At 41.5% G+C, this 18,730-nt stretch overlaps 1 protein-coding gene across 4 annotated transcripts; it reads left to right on the top strand.

Annotated features, from left to right (window-relative positions):
- The first annotated feature begins 4,241 nt into the window (after positions 1 to 4,241).
- Positions 4,242 to 12,890, top strand: ZBTB18 (zinc finger and BTB domain containing 18). Of its 4 annotated transcripts, none has more exons than XM_030812580.1 (2): positions 4,242 to 4,432; positions 9,199 to 12,890. In XM_030812580.1, exon 2 carries the CDS (start codon positions 9,213 to 9,215, stop codon positions 10,779 to 10,781), a length of 1,569 nt encoding a protein of 522 aa, XP_030668440.1. In that variant the 5' UTR covers positions 4,242 to 4,432; positions 9,199 to 9,212; the 3' UTR covers positions 10,782 to 12,890. The 4 variants fall into 4 exon arrangements, with proteins under 4 accessions (XP_030668440.1, XP_003267377.2, XP_030668441.1 ...); XM_003267329.2 differs by lacking the exon at positions 4,242 to 4,432 and adding an exon at positions 4,958 to 6,880; XM_030812581.1 differs by lacking the exon at positions 4,242 to 4,432 and adding an exon at positions 6,923 to 8,616.
- Positions 12,891 to 18,730: the final 5,840 nt, after the last annotated feature.

The following is an 18,730-nucleotide window of genomic DNA, read 5'->3' as shown; positions in this document are numbered from 1 at the left end:
AAGTGGCCTTAGTTTCAACCAAGCCTGAACCATTGGCCTCCTTCAGCCATTATGCTGTCTGTAAAAGCACTGATTTACAGTAAGCAACAAAAAACTGGCTACACAGGAGAAAGAGTTTTAGGGAGACTATCCATTGCTCCTCTCTGCCCTTAAGCCTCAGCAGGTTTGAATCACTGGTGTAGGTTCATTCTGCTTTCATTGGCATACCACCAATGCCTGCTGCAAATCTGCTAAGGACTTCACCTCAAGAGTTTATGACATTATTTCTACCTTCAGGGCTGAGAATCAGGCTGAATTATCTCCAATTTAGGGCTTACCATAGTTTAGGAATTTAATAAATAGATTCGAGTATCACAGAATTTATAACCCAGGAATGATTTGACATGGAATGTGCTTTGCAGAATTATAAATATATTTCATAGATAAGATTAGAATATATTATAGAGAATTATAAATACATAAAATATGTATGTTAAGAATGATGCTGTATAAAATATGCTCCCTGTTCAGTTCATTGTTGTGATGTGTGTTCTGGTTTGTTCATTGTTGTGATGTGTGTTCCGGTTTGTTCATTGTTGTGATGTGTGTTCTGGTTTGTTCATTTACTTTTTTGTAAATCACTGTCTCGACTGTGTTTCGGTGTTTCCTTTTCCCTTTAGACCATATCAGCCTGTTCATTTCTAAACGCCAGAAGAGAGACGAGACACAGAGAGAAAAAAAACTAAGCAAGTTCAGAGAGTTTCATGTATGCTCTGATATTGAAAGTGAGTGGGCTTAATAGAATCTTGAACAAACTTTCTAGTTTAGTGTATTTTTTCTCTCCGGGTTAAAAATCAGGTTGACCTCTACTTACATTTTGTTAGATTTTATACTTATTATATTATCAATATATTACCTTCAAATACCTGGTATTTTACTATTGTTTGCCTCCCTATTTTTAAAGAAAAATTCCATTCCTATAGGAAATTAATACATTTATAAAATATCAATATCCAAAATATAGTTTCCAAGATAACTTTTTCAATGTGACCTATTGCATAAAGTGTAATAAAAACACTGAGGTTTTTCAGAGATTTGAGCTGTGGTTCACACTTAAAAGTCAGACATTCATTTTATGGAGTTGCTCATCAAATTAAACTTTATTTGATCCATCAACATTTTATACTATTAAATTGTTATTAGTTGAAATGAATATGTTATTAGCACATAAAACTTGTTCCCTGGCAAGAAAGATTCATTTGTATCACTTTTAATTTCACGACACCTAGAAAAGTATGGATTAACTGGAACTGTACAGGACTGGATTCCTCCAGAAAGAAAGTATGGTATCTTTTCCCAAGAGCTTAGAATGTATACTTTTTGCCCTTTTTTTCCCCCCACTGTGGGGGGTGGGGGAGAAGTATAGATTATTAGCTAAAAAACAAACAAACAAAAAAATGACAAACTCTGTCAAGTAGCTGTGTGTCATGGTAATTTGCTCAGCCTGTTATATAGCAGTAAACACCCTACTTTGAGGTGCTTACTTGAGGGGGATATTTAGACTTTGACTTATTACCTTCCAGGGTTCCAATGGGTATTAAATAAAAATAGTACTCATTCTGTATTATGACTCCTCCGATATCAGCCTACTTTTACTCACAATTTTCATGGTGATAACTTTCCAAAGGATTAAAAGTATCATCTGTACGATAAGTTTATGAGACAGTTTAAAACAGAGTAAAAACAATTTATTTAAATGTGAAAAAAAGGGCATAAAAGACAGTCACACTAGGGGACTCTGGATAAAATGGTTGTAGCAATTGAGGGGCAACAGATTTGCTTCCTTAAATATCCATTTAATCTATATTTCCTGGCCACACTGCTCAGTTCCCAAAATGGATTCTAGTAACGACTGTTAGGGAAACACAATACATACACACACACACACACACACACACAGGTTACAATTTTTGATGTATCAATGTCTCCTCCTGCACATCTTTGGGGCTGTTACTCTACTTGTAGGTACATTCTATAAAACATTTTGTTAGAGCTATACCTTGGCTTTAGATGCAGTAGAGCTGAGTTTCTAACCTTTTTGTAGATAATCTGAGTGTCCTAATATTTCCATGAATTGTTTAATATCCTGACACTATCAATTACTTTATGTCTACTCATGTAGAGATCTGTCACTCTCCTTAATTTTAACTTTTAGTAGATGAGAAACAGCTTGGATAACGCAAACATTTCTTTTTCCCTGAATTAGTTGGTGAAACATACACTTTTCACAAATCATTTTGTGTGCCTGTATATTTCATCAGTGAATAACATTTATTCCTTACCTTGAAACAGGTCAGACTGAAATTGGGCCTTCTACCACTAGACTGAAAAGACCTAGAATTCATCGACAGCCCAGATACAACAATAGCCTTCATGGAATACAAAAACTCCAGTTTTCATAGGATATCCTTGACCTCAGTGATGAATCATGAGGGCGTAGAGGGTTGAGAAAAAAGCAGGCACATCACTACTGTTTCTAACCAGATATCTCAAAGCTATTTCAGCTCCAGGAATTCTGTCTGCTCCTGTTTTTACTTCATTAGCAATTCAACATGTCTGATTTGCCCACACAATACTTTCCAGCTACTTTACCCATTTGACCTGGAACAAAGTGAAAGCACATTTTGCCCAGTTGAAAGGTCTCCTGGCAAGTTGGTTAGCAACAGGCTTGCCAGTCTGGGTTCTGTTAGCAAAGAATAAACACATTTCATTAGACAATGACTAGTGGACCGACTTCCTCACTATGAAGTTGTCGTTGTTTTTCTATTTTATTTTCTTCAGCCATTCCCCCTCCCCCACCACTTGTTATTCAACTTTTTACTTGTAATTCTTGCCGCAACACGATTTCCAGTTCCTGACGGCAGACATTTCCACGTCTTTGTGGCTGTGATTAACGCAGTTTAATTGCCAAGAACAGGTACCGAGTAAAAGTTTATTTGAAGGAAAGAAAAGCGACACAGCAGTCTTACATCGTCCCTCGGTAGTTTAAAGTTGTGGCTAGATACGTATCAATTAAGGAATCAAGCTGAGGCATCTGCAAGTACCAATTTTGCTGTAATGCTCTAAAATTTGGTCACTTGGGGGAAGTCTTTACTTGTAACAGTGTAAGTACACAAGGGACAGGAGGGTTTTGCGAGAAAGGCAGGCGCTCTGCCCTGTTCTGCCCGTGACATGATGACGTAAGAACGACTCCCAGAAACTGCCTGAGTTGCTCGCGTCCCCAGCTCCCCGATGTGCACCTGGACGGGGACGCTGCAGGACGGAGCGAGAACGCTCCTCGGTCCCGCTCCCCTGCGCACGGGCCGGCGAGGACCCGGGCGTCTTCACCCCAACAGGAACGAGCAGAGAGAGACACCCGAAGTCGGCCTCAAGTCATCCGTGTCCCCGGGTGCCCTGCCTCTCCAGGATACCTGCGTAACTCGCAGCAGCCAAGCCCCACTACGTTCAAAAGTGTGTTTGTGGTTGTCACGGTGCACACCGAAAAGCTCGCTCCGCACCCGCAGAGTGCGCGGGGCCTCTGAGCCTGGAAACAAGCCCCTCCCAGCGCAGCTGTCGCCGCCGCCTGCGGGCTCCTTTCACTTTCTCACGGCCAAGTCACCCAGAGGGGCGCCGCTGCTGCCACCGCCGCTGCGCCCGAGGACTCCGCCCCGCGCCGCTTCGCTCCGGGCCCCCGCCCGCCCGAGCCCCGCCCACCCCAACAGTTGCTGCCTGCGATTGGAACGCGCGGGAGGGCAGCTACGGCTCGCCACCCCCATTGGCTGGGCTCCCTTGTCAGTCCGACGACTGCCCGCCACCCCCTCCGCCTTCCCGAAGAGCCGCCTTCCCATTGGAGGAGTCTGAGGGCTGGGGGCGGGCGGGGAGCGCCGGTCCAGCCGCTTTCGGTCAATCGCAGAAGCCCAACGCCCGGAGGGAGGGAGGCAGGGGAAGGAGAGGGGCGGACTGAGGGTGGGGGGAACATCTGGCCGGCGCCGCCGCGTGCGTGCGTGGTGCGTCCTCCCGCCCCCTCCCCTCCCCCTCCCCCGCGCCCGCCCCCCCCCGCCCCCGCCCCCCCACCCGGCCCGGCGGCTCCGCGCTCGCTCCCTCGCTCGCTCCCTCGCTGTGTCTGGCAGGCTGCGGCCGCCGCTGGGCTGCTGCCATGGGGAGCCGTTGAGAGTGGGGCCCTCTTCGCTCCGCCGCGCTCCTCCGGCTGCCAGCGGGGGTGGGCGGGAGGGAGGGGCGGGGGGGGAGCGGGCGACGGAGCCGGGATTGGGGGGTGGGGGGGCCGGGAGGGAGGGGGGCAAGAGCCGGAGGAAGCCCACCAAGTCCGGCGGCGGCGGCGGCGGCCGGGAGGAGGAGGAGGAGGAGGCGGAGGACGCGGCGGCGGCGGGGACGCGGTGACTTAGGGCCGCTCCGTGTGAGTCCCGGCGCCGGCCCCTGGCCCCTGACCCGGCGCCCCCTCCGCGCCCCGGCGCCCCGGCACCCGGGCGGGCGGGGGGCGCCAGCTGTGCGGCCCCGGCCGGCTGGCCGGCGCGGGCGGAGGGCGGGCCGGGCCGGGGGCGCCCCCGCGAGTGGAGTTAGTTTGTGTGGTTAGAGCTGTTGGGGCGGCGGGGGGCGGCGCAGCTGCGGGAGGCCCGGGCGCGGGGACGGGGCCGCTGCAGCTGCGGGGTCGGGCGGGGTGCGGGTTCCCGGCTCCGCGCCGCGCCCCCGCGGGCCGGTGCAGCTGCGGCGCGGGGCGGGCTCCCGGCCGGTGCAGCTGCGGTGGCGCCTCTCGGGTGCGGAGGGCGGCGGGCTGGGGGAGGGGGCTTGGGAGCCGCCGCAGCTGCAGTGGCGCCCGGGACGGCCGCGGCTCCGGGGACCGGTGCAGCTGCAGTGCGCCCGGGGGAGGCGGCCGGCGGGGGAGGGGGCCCTCCCGGGCTGGTGCAGTTGCCCGGAGGCCCCGGGGGCTCGTGCGTCGCGGCGTCGGGGAAGCGGTAGCAACCACCCTCCTCCCGCTGGCTGCTTCTTACGACTTTTCTTTTGTTGTTGCCGTGACCCGGGTCTGTTTTCTCCTCTGTTGTTTAAGGTGTTTTCCTGCTGCACCGGCTCTACGCCCTCCACCTCCTTCCCTGTGGTTTTAACCTTCCTCTTTCCCCGTGTGTTTTATGCACGGCGAACTACGTAAAGATTTGCATTGCTTCCCCACTCGGCACCCCCGCCCCCACCTCTCTGAAAAACAAAACCCCAACCTCACAAAACCCCTATGGATCCGCGGTAGCGAGACGTGAAGGGGTTGATTTGTGGAGTGGGAGTCGCTGGCCCATTGCGGTGCTTGGGACTCATTAAACTGTCACTCACCCCCCACCCCACTGGGTAAATGGGGTGATTAATGTCTGATATATTGGAATGGGTCGAGGGCATTTGTGGAGAATAGGTGGTGTGGCTGGGAAGAAATTGATCTCCCAAGGATGTCTCCTGGACTAAGCGTTCATAATTATGTCACTCACCGCGAAGTTGGAGAAAGTTAGGTTTGTGACTTTGGGAAAGCGAGAAGGACAGGACGGAGTCGTCGGGTTTTGTTACTCTTTAACTCTCCGCCACGGCTTTCTAATGGGAACGAAGTGGTTATCACCAGGGCTGGGACGCTGGCGCCTCAGGCCCCAGTTCCTTTTCTACCCCTCGCCCTCCCAGGAGTCTGAGGAGATGTATTTGACATTCAGAGATGTCGCAGCACCCTGCCCGGCACCGGTCAGCCCAGCCCGGGTCGCGTTACAGTTTCATCAGCTATTAGAAAAGACCCACAAACTGGCTGAAAAGTTCTCAAACTTACTAGACCTGGCTTCCCCCCACACAAAGATTTTCTTGTGATCATAAACATTACAGAGTGACCCCCCCCAAAAAAAAAAGATTGTTAAGGGACACAGATCAAGGGGAAGGCAAGGTGCTTTTTCTGAGCAGAAAGATCAGATATGCAGGTGCAGCATTCATTTTAAGTGACTGTAGCAGGTTGTATCAGTTTATTAATTGGTCTCGTTGAACTGAAGTACTTTCCAGGATTTCAGAAAGTGCAGTTTCAGCTTGTTGGTACTGAGAATTGAAATTTGCATTGACTGTGGCAGTGTAAGACATTTTTCTGAGAAGGTAGTTGTAGATAAGTAATTAAATAAGAGTGAAATAATAAGGTGAACCAGTCTGAAGTAATAGTTCTGAACAAGTCTGCCAACATTTGAGACATATACCATTATCTCAGCAGAAAAAAAAAAGTGCGGTAATAATGTTGAAATGGGACTGGAGATGTCAAATGGGTTGGTTTAAAAATATCCCTAAACTGCCTTAGAAACTAAACGCTGGAGTTGAATAAAAGTGAATCTGGATTTCCTGAATAGCACCGTGGCTTGAGTGTGCTGTCAGTATGTAAGCCAGTCCACCAACTTAAGACAGAAGTGTTGCTATTCCATAAATACAGTAGAACTCCATATGCTGAGTTTTTCAATTTCTTCTGTTAGAAAGTTTGGAAAAAAAGGAAGACTTTGAAGTATTTTGTTTATACTAACAGAAGAGAAAAGTTCTCCTAAGAAAAAGCTGGTGGCAGGAGTGTAGAGGAGTAGCATATGGCATTAAAAGGAGCACAGCTGGAGGTAGCATTTCCATCTGAACATGATGTCAGAGCAGCTGACAGCCTGCCATCCCTCAGCCTTTTATTCTAACACACAGACAGGGAGTTAGTGTGTGCGGATCTGTGGTGGAGAAGGTATCTCATTCCTCTCTAACATCATCTCCACTTTGCATCTGTCTCTCTTAGTCTGCTTTTTTTCCACCGATGTAACAGACCTGGAGCCAGCAGGACTCAGAGGAAAGGACTTAATCAGGTTTATGTGTCCTAAAGGTAGGAGTAGCAAGAGATTAGATGGAGCATATTTCTGTTTTGGTGTTTTGTTTATTTAATTTTAAAAATCACATTACTTTTCTAACCCAGTTTAGGAATAATATATGAAATTGAGTATTAAATGAACATCTTACTGGAGTTGAAAGTCTTGAGCTTGTTTAGTTTTAATTTTTTATCCCTTTTACTTGAGCGAGTAAATAACTTTAATACACAGAAATATTTCAAGTTTTGAAATGTTAAGAAAGGCTTTTGGAAATCACGTTGGATTAAAATGCTTTTTTGTTGTTCACTGCTATTTAGATTTGATTGGGGTGGTGGTGGTGGGGAAATAGTAAACTGGAATCCAGCATTCAAACTTACATGAGAAGATTATTCTAGTTAAGAAGCTAGATTGTTGTGTAATTAATTCCACTGTGAAACTTTATTCTTCAAAACGTTGAGCAGCACTACTGAAACATACAGCTGTAGTGCTTTTGAAACTGCAGGTTTTTAAGAAGAAGAAGAAAAAACCAAACTTTTGTCCCCAGGAGAATAGTTTGACTGGTTTCCTCATTTCTCTTTCAAATATATATTTAAGAGATCTTTTATTTCAGCATAACAATAATTATTTGCAGGAGTTTTTGTGTTAGCGACTAATTTAGAACTTGTAGATTTGAGCTGCCTGAATTGGCCAGACAGCTGTAATCGCACTCCCCTATTCTTAATCTCTTTATCTGGGCAGCAGCTGCCATATGGCCACAGTCAGCTGGATCAGATGTTTATAAGCTTCCTTCTTCGTCCCTCTCTGTCCTCTCAGCCTCCTAATTTGATCACGGCTACCTTGTGAGCTGCCCTCCAATCTTTATTTTTAGCCTTCTCAAGGATTAGGATTGATGTTAGCTGTGGGGCACTTAAAGTGATTGTATTGTAAATCTTAGTTTATTCTAGCAGTGGCATCTTGCAGAATGTGTTTGGGGTTAGGATGAAGTTTTAGTCTGTCTTGGGCAAAGTGTAGAAGAACAAGAAGAAGGGAAGTAATTTCCGAATATTAAATTAAGTGTATCCCCAAAATGCACTTGCTGAAGATGGGTAGTGTGGAGCCTCGCTTCTGGTCACAGGAAAGGGAAGTCGGGTCTTGATTTTTCAGGAGTTTACCCACTGCAGTTGAATTCTGACCCTTTGTACCTCTTTGCCTTTCCCCTCCCTCCATTTCACTTTCCCTCATCAGAAAACAAGGGCAATGATGAATATTTGCAAGAATAGAAGCTAGTGGGAAAACAAAAATATATCAAATTATATTGAAACAAAGTATTTTCTGTTGGCTGAGGTAAGGCAGAACCAGGAAAAAAAAAGTTTCTCTTTTTCTAAAAAGGCTTAAAAAAAAATGTTGAACCTGGAAAGCTTTTGAGTTTTATTTAAGCATTGTATGCCTTTATTTTTAAAAGTTTCAATTAATTTTAATATGAAACTCATTTTGCCTTGCAACAGATCAAAGTTTAGATGAGGATTTTCAGAGTTAAATAAAGCCCCTCTGGTTCCTAATATTCTAAAAGTACAGTTTCTACAAAGAAATATAACTATTTTTTTCTCAGTTCGTTTTGAAAAATCTTTGGATTTGTTCATAGTAAAGATGATCTTTTCCATCTGTTGGTGCAGCGCCTTCTGATCTCATACATGTGTGCTATACCTGCAAATCTGAAGGCATTAACATCTGTTTTTATACACAGGGCTTTTGTTGTAACACCCTGACTTTAAAAGTAAGTTGTTTGCTAATTTCTGGACTAATTATGCAATTTCATTTTTTTTTTCTTGATTCAGCCAAATGTGTGTGTGTGTTTAAACTGTGCTAAGTACAGTCAAGTAGCAAAAGTAATAAAAAGGATGGTCGAACAAGTTTTCTTGTATGTTCCAGGATATGTTTGGGACTTTTCTTTGTTTATTATATGAGTTGTTCCCTTTGAAATCAAAGCTATTTTGTAGGTTTTGTGGGACATAATTTGATAAGTAGAGTTAATTCAATTTCTTCTGAAAGAGATCTAAATTCTTATTCTTAGTGACAGACTGTAGTTAAAGGAAGGCTTTTAAAACTTGGGTTCAAGGAAGATGGAGATGCGTCGGAAACTGTTTGGCGGGGGTAAGGAAGTTCAGAAAGTGTACATTTTCCTTCTCGCATTTAGGTCTTGTCCGTGTGATTTGGTAGTGCTTGGGTCATAAGCCTGATTAAAATTCAGGGACATGTACCACGGCGGCCAAAGCGGAATTAATTTTTTTATATGGGGACTAGAGCGCTGAAAAGTTGTTCCTGACCAGGCTCTAATGAGAAATTCCTCTCTCCCCAGGTTATGAAGACAGTATGGAGTTTCCAGACCATAGTAGACATTTGCTGCAGTGTCTGAGCGAGCAGAGACACCAGGGTTTTCTTTGTGACTGCACTGTTCTGGTGGGAGATGCCCAGTTCCGAGCGCACCGAGCTGTACTGGCTTCATGCAGCATGTATTTCCACCTCTTTTACAAGGACCAGCTGGACAAAAGAGACATTGTTCATCTGAACAGCGACATTGTTACAGCCCCCGCTTTCGCTCTCCTGCTTGAATTCATGTATGAAGGGAAACTCCAGTTCAAAGACTTGCCCATTGAAGACGTGCTAGCAGCTGCCAGTTATCTCCACATGTATGACATCGTCAAAGTCTGCAAAAAGAAGCTGAAAGAGAAAGCCACCACGGAGGCAGACAGCACCAAAAAGGAAGAAGATGCTTCAAGTTGTTCGGACAAAGTCGAGAGTCTCTCCGATGGCAGCAGCCACATGGCAGGCGATTTGCCCAGTGATGAAGATGAAGGAGAAGATGAAAAATTGAACATCCTGCCCAGCAAAAGGGACTTGGCGGCTGAGCCTGGGAACATGTGGATGCGATTGCCCTCAGACTCAGCAGGCATCCCCCAGGCTGGCGGAGAGGCAGAGCCACACGCCACAGCAGCTGGAAAAACAGTAGCCAGCCCCTGCAGCTCAACAGAGTCTTTGTCCCAGAGGTCTGTCACCTCCGTGAGGGATTCGGCAGATGTTGACTGTGTGCTGGACCTGTCTGTCAAGTCCAGCCTTTCAGGAGTTGAAAATCTGAACAGCTCTTATTTCTCTTCACAGGACGTGCTGAGAAGCAACCTGGTGCAGGTGAAGGTGGAGAAAGAGGCTTCCTGTGATGAGAGTGATGTTGGCACTAATGACTATGACATGGAACATAGCACTGTGAAAGAAAGTGTGAGCACTAATAACAGGGTACAGTATGAGCCAGCCCATCTGGCTCCTCTGAGGGAGGACTCGGTCTTGAGGGAGCTGGACCGGGAGGACAAAGCCAGCGATGATGAGATGATGACCCCAGAGAGCGAGCGTGTCCAGGTGGAGGGAGGCATGGAGAGCAGTCTGCTCCCCTACGTCTCCAATATCCTGAGCCCCGCGGGCCAGATCTTCATGTGCCCCCTGTGCAACAAGGTCTTCCCCAGCCCCCACATCCTGCAGATCCACCTGAGCACGCACTTCCGCGAGCAGGACGGCATCCGCAGCAAGCCCGCCGCCGATGTCAACGTGCCCACGTGCTCGCTGTGTGGGAAGACTTTCTCTTGCATGTACACCCTCAAGCGCCACGAGAGGACTCACTCGGGGGAGAAGCCCTACACATGCACCCAGTGCGGCAAGAGCTTCCAGTACTCGCACAACCTGAGCCGCCACGCCGTGGTGCACACCCGCGAGAAGCCGCACGCCTGCAAGTGGTGCGAGCGCAGGTTCACGCAGTCCGGGGACCTGTACAGACACATTCGCAAGTTCCACTGTGAGTTGGTGAACTCCTTGTCGGTCAAAAGCGAAGCACTGAGCTTGCCTACTGTCAGAGACTGGACCTTAGAAGATAGCTCTCAAGAACTTTGGAAATAATTTTATATATATATAAATAATATATATATATATACATATATATAAATAGATCTCTATATAGTTGTGGTACGGTCTAAAAGCAGTCTTGTTTCCTGGAAATAAAAAGTTGGGATATTAACTTGTTTTGCACTTTAGAATAGCATGAGAATATCACTAATTTAGCATTCTGATAAAAGAAACTTTAGAGCAAGTCAGAATAGAGAGGTGTTTTTCCTTTGAGGGGTAGGGGAAGTAAGCCAATAAGAACCTTTTAAACGAATCGTCCTATCACAAATGCTTTCATATGGCTTAATTTTGTCAACACTGCATTGTCTTTTGAGCTCTTTTTTTCCCCCCTAACAAAGTTTTTTTTTTTTTTTTTTTTTAAGTAGAAATTCCCTCCAGTTTTATTAGCCTCTTTATATGTCTCAAATTGCATGAATTTTTTCTGGCTGTTGGAAACCTGAATGCTTTTAGACCCAAATGGAAAATTTCTGAAATGCTGGATTATCTATTTTTAAACAAGCAGTTGACTTAAAACTTTCTGTGGCAACTTCTGGTTTTCTGACGGTTCCCAGTTAGAGAAATGCTGAAAGTACACTGGGATCACTGGGACACTGTCTTATGAAGGTTTGCTTGGGATGAAAAAGGATATTGCAGCTTCAGCAGTGTTGAACTGTGTGTTTAAAAATGTGAATTACTGTTATTGTATACTGTAATTGATTACAGGGGCTGGGGGGGTGTCAAAGAACTTGACAGGTTGTATTGATGCTCTTAGTTGAGTCTTGAAAAGTAAATATTAACGCTACAGAAATGCATGAGTTTCAGTATATTTTTTGTCTTTGTTTGCATTGTATAACTTTAACGAGTGAGTTTAAAATTATTTAATTTCCTTAGAAAAATAGCACCATTTGGAAAAAAAAACTGGTGTTATGAAGAACGTAAATGCACTGTTTTTATTTTTATTTTATATAATTTAAATTGACTTTCCCACTGTCTTTAAGTTGAAACTGTTAAGCTGAATAAAAACTTAAGCTGCAAATTGATAACTTCGCTACATAACAAGGAAAATATAAATGTTTACAAACAGCTTAAAGATTTGCATGTGCAGTGTGCATTTATAACAAACTTCTAATTGCACAAAACCCATGCCAGCTCAGAGTTTAGGTGTACACATTTACCCAGTTGAGCATTTTTAGAATAACTACTGCACAACTTGACAATAGGTCATTCTCTTTTTTTTTTTTTGTTTGCTCCCTTTTTCTTTTTCTGCCCTTCTTCCTTACCCTCCCTCCCTCCCTTACTCTCCCCCCTCCCACCACCACCCTCCACCCCCAACTCATGAAAAGATTCTATGGACTGAAAAAGCCCCAGGCTGAAAGGACTGGACTGCCTTGATTGACGTGGGGAAGGGGGTTAGTAGACTATGTGGATTGCGGCAGCAGAGGCTGCAGCCTAACGTGTGGTTTTAATGACCGGCACGCAAGGCAAAAGCATTTTGCACAGTGTTTGTTTTCCTGTCTTGCACTTACAAATAAGGTCTATGAGAGTAGCATGGAAAACGTTTGCTGTTTTTCCCTTTTTTTTTTAATTGCTTTTGTTTAAAATTTGATCGCCTTAACTACTGTAAACATAGCCTATTTTTGTGCTTAAGATACTGAATGGAAAACTCCATTGTGTGTTGCTGGACTGTTTTGGAAATATTTGGTTAAATGTGTGTTAATTTGGCTGTAATGGCATTTAAAGCAAACAAACAAACAAAAAAAAGCTGTGAAAATGGCCTTGGAGCATTATCTTTAGTTACTTGAAGAGTTTCTAGTTTTTTTTAAACACAGTTTATGTTAAAATAATTTTTATTAATTTAGAGAAGACAATCAATGTCTGTGAGAAAACGGACTTTCTTTTGGATTTTCTTTTTGTGGTCATTGTGAGTGATTGCTTTTTCCTTTTCTTAGTTTCACATTCTTCCTTTGTTCTAAAACTTAGACTGACATCTAGCTTTGACAATCATAGTATGTTTTATTTTCCTGAGGGGGGAATAACTTATAATGCTGTTTAGTTTTGTACTATTGGTGTGTTGGTGAATTTTTAAACTGTGTGCTAACTGCAATAAATTATATGAACTGAGAATTTCTTGTGTGTATTTTTTGTTGTGATTATGTAGTGTATAGATTCTAAATATGTATCGTACCTGGCATCTTTAATATCAATTCTATTCGGAGTTTATGAAATTATGAGAATGCCTTAAATCACTCGAATGGAAAATGTGTAAACATTCTAGTCACTTAAGAAGATACTAAATGCACATTTAAAAAATGTGACCCATTTTCACAATCTACATCAAGAATGTTGAGGTAATTCCCTAGAAACTCATGAATCATGAAACTACGTGGCAGCATAGGTTTTTAAAAATACACTGTACAACTACTAATCCATATACCGTAAGTCACTTTTCATGTGTAATTTTATCCTAAGTTGATTGGTCAAATCTATTCTCCTGTGTTCTGGTTTAAGTGGAAAATTGAAGGAGACCGGATGTTTTAATTTGGAAGACTGCTTGGCTAATGACTGGAATTCTAGGCAATTGAATTAGCAGGCATGCAATTGTTCACGATTAGCTGTATACATCCTTTTTGTTGCTGGGAGAACTTGAAAGTTTCCAGGTTTTAATTCTCAAGTTTTAATTTAAACATGTAATTAAATACATAGACCACTGAAAGAACTCTGTTCCCTGCTTTTTGTGATTGTCCCAAGTTTATGCTTATCTAGTTGGGTACAAGTCAGGGTGAGAAACATTGCTGGTTGACCTGGGTAGGGAATTGACAGAACGTTCACACACACGGATGATACTGTAGAGGAATTGTCACGAACAACCCGAAGCTCAAGCAGTCAGGTGCAGGCACGGAGAGGTTTTGTAAATCCGTGCTTGTCTCTAACTTCCAACCTTAAATAGAAATATGACTATGAAATTTTACATTATTACTGTCAAAAGTAAACTATGTTTATATTCAATGGCCTATAGTAAGGTCAATATTTTTAACCTACAGAAGTGGGATATAAGGTCTGAAGTTTGAAAATGGACCATTTACCAACTACCCGGTGGATTTGGATAGGAAGCCACAGGGATTTTGTCATGAAGTATAATAACATAATTTGGAATCCTAATTTCCATCCCCCCCCGCGTTTTTTTTTTCTAAAACAGAATTTTTAAAGTATGTAACTCATCCTTGGTTTTAACCAGCCAAATACTGTTTCACATGAAAGGGGAATGTACATTTGACCCCCATAGGATAATTTCTTGAGCAGTTACAAGCTTATAAAAAAGGGAGGGAGGGGGACTTTTTATTTTCAGTTCCTATAGTAACTGGTCAAAGTATCTCAAAGCTTCCTGAAGATGTTGAGCGTTTACTTGACAATTTAGTTCTGTGGACTAACATCTAATTTTAAGTGAGGATCATCATCTTAACAATCTTAACTGGATGTGCTTATAAAAATCATATTTTGACATGATTTGGAAGAAATAACTTCTTAAAACATTCTTTGCAAACTAGAACAGAATATTAATTACACAAACTGCCACATTTGGTAAGTGAAATGAAGGAATCATTTATTTGCCACATTTAAAAAAGGAAATTAATTTGTCATGTGATCATGTTGGAAACCATTAAAACTGATCCCTCCTTTGACATCTGGCTGATACATAAGTATATTTTAAATATGTAGTTTTATTTACTTTTGAAAACTTTTTCTTTTAGATAATCAATTATGCACTGGATTGATGTGGGTTCAGCATTGTGTGCTAGGGGTACCCTAGGGAAGATCCAAGAAGTACAAAGTGTTAAGGATACTAGTTTTGGATTTCCTTTCTGGATAATTATGCTATGAGATTGATAGGTGAATCAAATAGAGTTTTTCTTTAACATTTGTTATGAATATCTACAAATAGGTTATTGAAAGGTTGGAAAAAGGGGAATACTATATTGACATTTTAGAACAGTTAAATATGGCCAACATAATCATTTTCCAAGTAAATCTTTTAAACTACCGTCAAAAAATCTTTTTTTTTTTTTTTTTTTTTTTTTTTTTTTTTTTTTTACCAAGAAGTGGCACTACTTAAAAAATCTCGAACTTCCAAGTGTTACGTATAAAACACACACCGACTCACCGACTCGATGAAGCCTTGACTCGAGAAATCCCATTGTACAGATAAGATTTTTTTTTTTTAATGGTCTTGAGACCTCAAAATTTCCTGCATGGCGTGACTATTTTATTCCTATAAAGCTTAAAACATTCTTTGATTTACACTATAACGAGGGAAAGTTTCACATGCTCTGACTAGGAACCTGAGATAATTTTATATTTTAATTTGTAGATACTGACCTAAATTTTTGTTATAATTGTTGCAATGCTTGAATTTGCTGCTAAGGTACAGTGAATTGAGTGTGAATTTGAAATGCAGCAAAGAAAAGCTTCCTTTTCACTGAAATAACTTGACATTAAAATGCTAAAGATACCATCTTTAAAAATAAAGAAATAGTTTTATTTTTCAAAAGCAAATAGCTTTTAGGAGTTTCATTTTGGCTGTAGTCCAAATTTATTATACTGACAGGATTTTGTCCCTTATGTTAAAATTTTTGTACCTTTGCCTACAAAAACACGGCAAAATATCTTTGTATATAATCCCTTGGTTTAAAATGTAGAACCACTTATCTTTTGACTCCGAGTAGGTTTACTTCCATAAAAAAGAAACATTTTATGTTTCTAGGACCTCCATCCTTGCTTACATTTCCTTAATATTATAAAAGGATAGCTAAAGTAATCAGATCTTATTGATGACACAGGAGGTTTTTTAGAAATACTCATTTTCAGAGGCACTTTAGAAATTAGACTTTCAGTATTTTTGCGAACCAACCCCTTAAAAAAATCTTTACTAATTAACTTTTGTAATTTCTTGTGAAAGAAGCTAAACTCCAAATTTAAAACACTGTAATCAGAAAGGATGAGGTCATAGAAATGAAACAATGGCATGAAAAGTTTTTTTTTAAGTCTAAATACTTTATAATGTATCTGCTTACACTAAATACATTGTTGAATTAATCATCCTGGTAATTCAGGCTTATAGGATAGTATTTGTCTAAAAATATTCAAGTACTTGAAATAAATCAGCATTTTTTTTGAGAGGGATGAATTATCCAGGTAACTTTCCTGATTCGAGTCTAACATTTACTAATTTACTGTGCATCATAATTCCTAGGTTTTTGTGATCACGGTACTTTTCTTTAGCTGTAGGTACTTTACAAAAAAAAAAAGATTCTTTGAAAACCAAAATTTTTCTTGACTTTTGGGGCACATATGGCCAAATAAGGTATCTCCCTTTTCTAATCTTTGGAAATGGGTTTGCAGTTAAGCTTGCAATTTGCTATAGGAGGCATTCTCTAGTTAGTTTGGCAGGAAAGGAGTGAAAACCCAATTTGGCTTTAAAATGTAGCACATTAGTCAGTAACAGTTTCAGTGAGGATATTTAGAGTGGCTTTGAGAGGCCGTGTGACACCCAGAGAGAGTCCATTCACGGAAATGACTTATTTACACTTTGTTATAATCTCTTTAGTTAATCATTAAATCAAGTAGCTTTTATTAAATGTCAATATGTATGGTTAATATGACTACATAGGAATTTTAAAAAGTCATATTGCCCCAAATATTCATGTTTGTAAAGGGTATATTTGTAGTTAATATGAAGTGGAGCTTGGAAAATGTATTTGAATATTGGTAAACATTTATAGGACAGATTAAATTTGCTGTTTCAATACACAATGCGTATACAGTGGTATGAACTTGAAAGAATAGCATAGCCTTATTTATGGATGCTATATGCCAAACCAGAGCTAACTTTTGATATGTGGCAGCTTAAAAGGATGTATCTTTATCATGTATGATTTATAAATATATATGACTTAAAACTGTAAAACAGGACACATTCATTTTATTTTAAAAATCATATTTAATGCAGTTTACCTTTGAGAGGATTTTAAAGACCCAAACATTTTTGTATGTCTGATGCTCTGAAATGATCTTTGATCAGAGTAAGAGCATTTAGATTTTTCATCTGACTCTCTTAAAATTTGTTTTTGAAAACAGCCTCGACATATACACATACCTTTTCTGTCGACCATGTCTTTGGAACTGTATCATGTAAAGTAGCTGTTTGGTAATATTGAAATGCCAATTGCATATTTACTAGGCAGCAATGCTTCCTAAGGATGTCTATTTGGATAATTTTTGGAAAAGCACAATAGTACAATAATAGACAATTAAAACATTTAAGAAAAGTAGTCATTGTTTGTGAACCATAGTTACCATAGACGCTGGTGCCAACGATTTGTATTTAGTGTAAAAAAAATCAATTTTTTTTCTAATTATAATGGTTTCTGAGTGTCACTTAAAAGCTTTATGAAGTAGAAGAAATTTGGGCCCAGAACCATAGCTCACGAAAATCTAATTTATAAAAGTTATTTTTATAACTACCTGTTTTTGAGAAAGAAGGTCTCATGCTTGTGCACGTGATGAGGGAGAATGGGACAGGTTTATACTCGAAGCATAGTCATTATCCACGAACCCTTAGCACAACATTTAAGAGCTCTTCAAAATCTCCGAGATTTTGCAACTGAATAAACCGAAAGAAACTGAAGTCTGGCAGATGGAATATTCCTTTAGGTTCTGATTTTTGTTGAGATGCAAACTAAAATTCATACTTTATAGTCGGTTCTCTCTGTTTCTCAATGTCCTTTTATTTACTATAGATGGGTAAATTTTATGCATCAAGTGATTTTGACACCATTGCACAACTGAATTTTCAAGCCAAGTTTGTTTTTGTGTCTGACTTTCTACCATTCTGAAAAAATCGAAACAAATTTAAAATGAACACTGTCTTTGAAATGGGCCCTATTTCCCGCTGGGTACCAGCAAACTGCATATTCCCCCTGAGGGAGGGCTGAGCATGCAGATGAAAGAGCTGAGGCATTTTCCAGGGGCTTATGACAATAAACGACATCGAATTGGATGAAATCCTTAGGTTAAAGGAAAAAAATAAATTAGGGAATATGTTGGGTCACAATGAAGTTTTGCTTTTCATAGTAAGTGTGAAGTCTAGAAAATGTGGTGATTTCTCACATTCTATTTATATGTTATTTTACTTGAGGGATGCCTCAGAGCAGTACTAGAATCACTTCAGTGCAAAAGGAGGAGGAAAGGAGGGTTTGTCATCATGTATTCAGTTCGCTATGTAAAGGTGCTTATCTTGCAGTAAAAATAATATTTTAGTCAAAGTATGACAGGCGGTTTGTAGGCTTGACCAGTATGGAAGGATTTTAAATGACTGGAGTGTTTCTGTTTAAAAGTCAGTCAAGTAACACCCTCAAAGACTAAGGCGATCAATCCTTCTATCGTTATTCTTATTTAGTAGTACATATATGCTTTTTGTCTCTCTCCTAACAGAACGTTTAAGCCTTCTAACCAAAAACAATTCCAAGCTTACATCTGTATCCTGAATTTTAAAATTTGCATTCTGGCCTGGTCGCTTTTGAAATAATGAACTAATTCTGTTATTCAAATTATAAAAATCCAGTGGCCAGAATGGCCCAGTTGTTTTCCATTATTTGTAGACCTACAGTGTATGTCCGATCATCCCCCCTTACAGACTGCTGCATCACATGCTTTTCCACAGTGACTGAAAATCACAAAAACTTACAGCTGGAAGGGGCAACAGTGACTTCCGGTTCATTCATCCTGAAAGTGGAGGAGCAGGCATGGGGAGGTGAAGCGGCTCAAAGCTCTTCACAAACATTTCATACCTTCCCCAAGCCTTTGGTATCTATCATTTTATAGATGAATTTTTCTGTTTAGAGGCACACAAAGGCTGAATTCCTTGCTCTGGGCACATCTTTGATCAAGTCTGAATCTGAAATCAACAT

This window comes from Nomascus leucogenys, chromosome 5, assembly GCF_006542625.1.
Source record: "Nomascus leucogenys isolate Asia chromosome 5, Asia_NLE_v1, whole genome shotgun sequence".
Classification (NCBI taxonomy): Eukaryota; Metazoa; Chordata; class Mammalia; order Primates; family Hylobatidae; genus Nomascus; species Nomascus leucogenys.
This window is presented reverse-complemented; position numbering and strand designations above follow the sequence as displayed.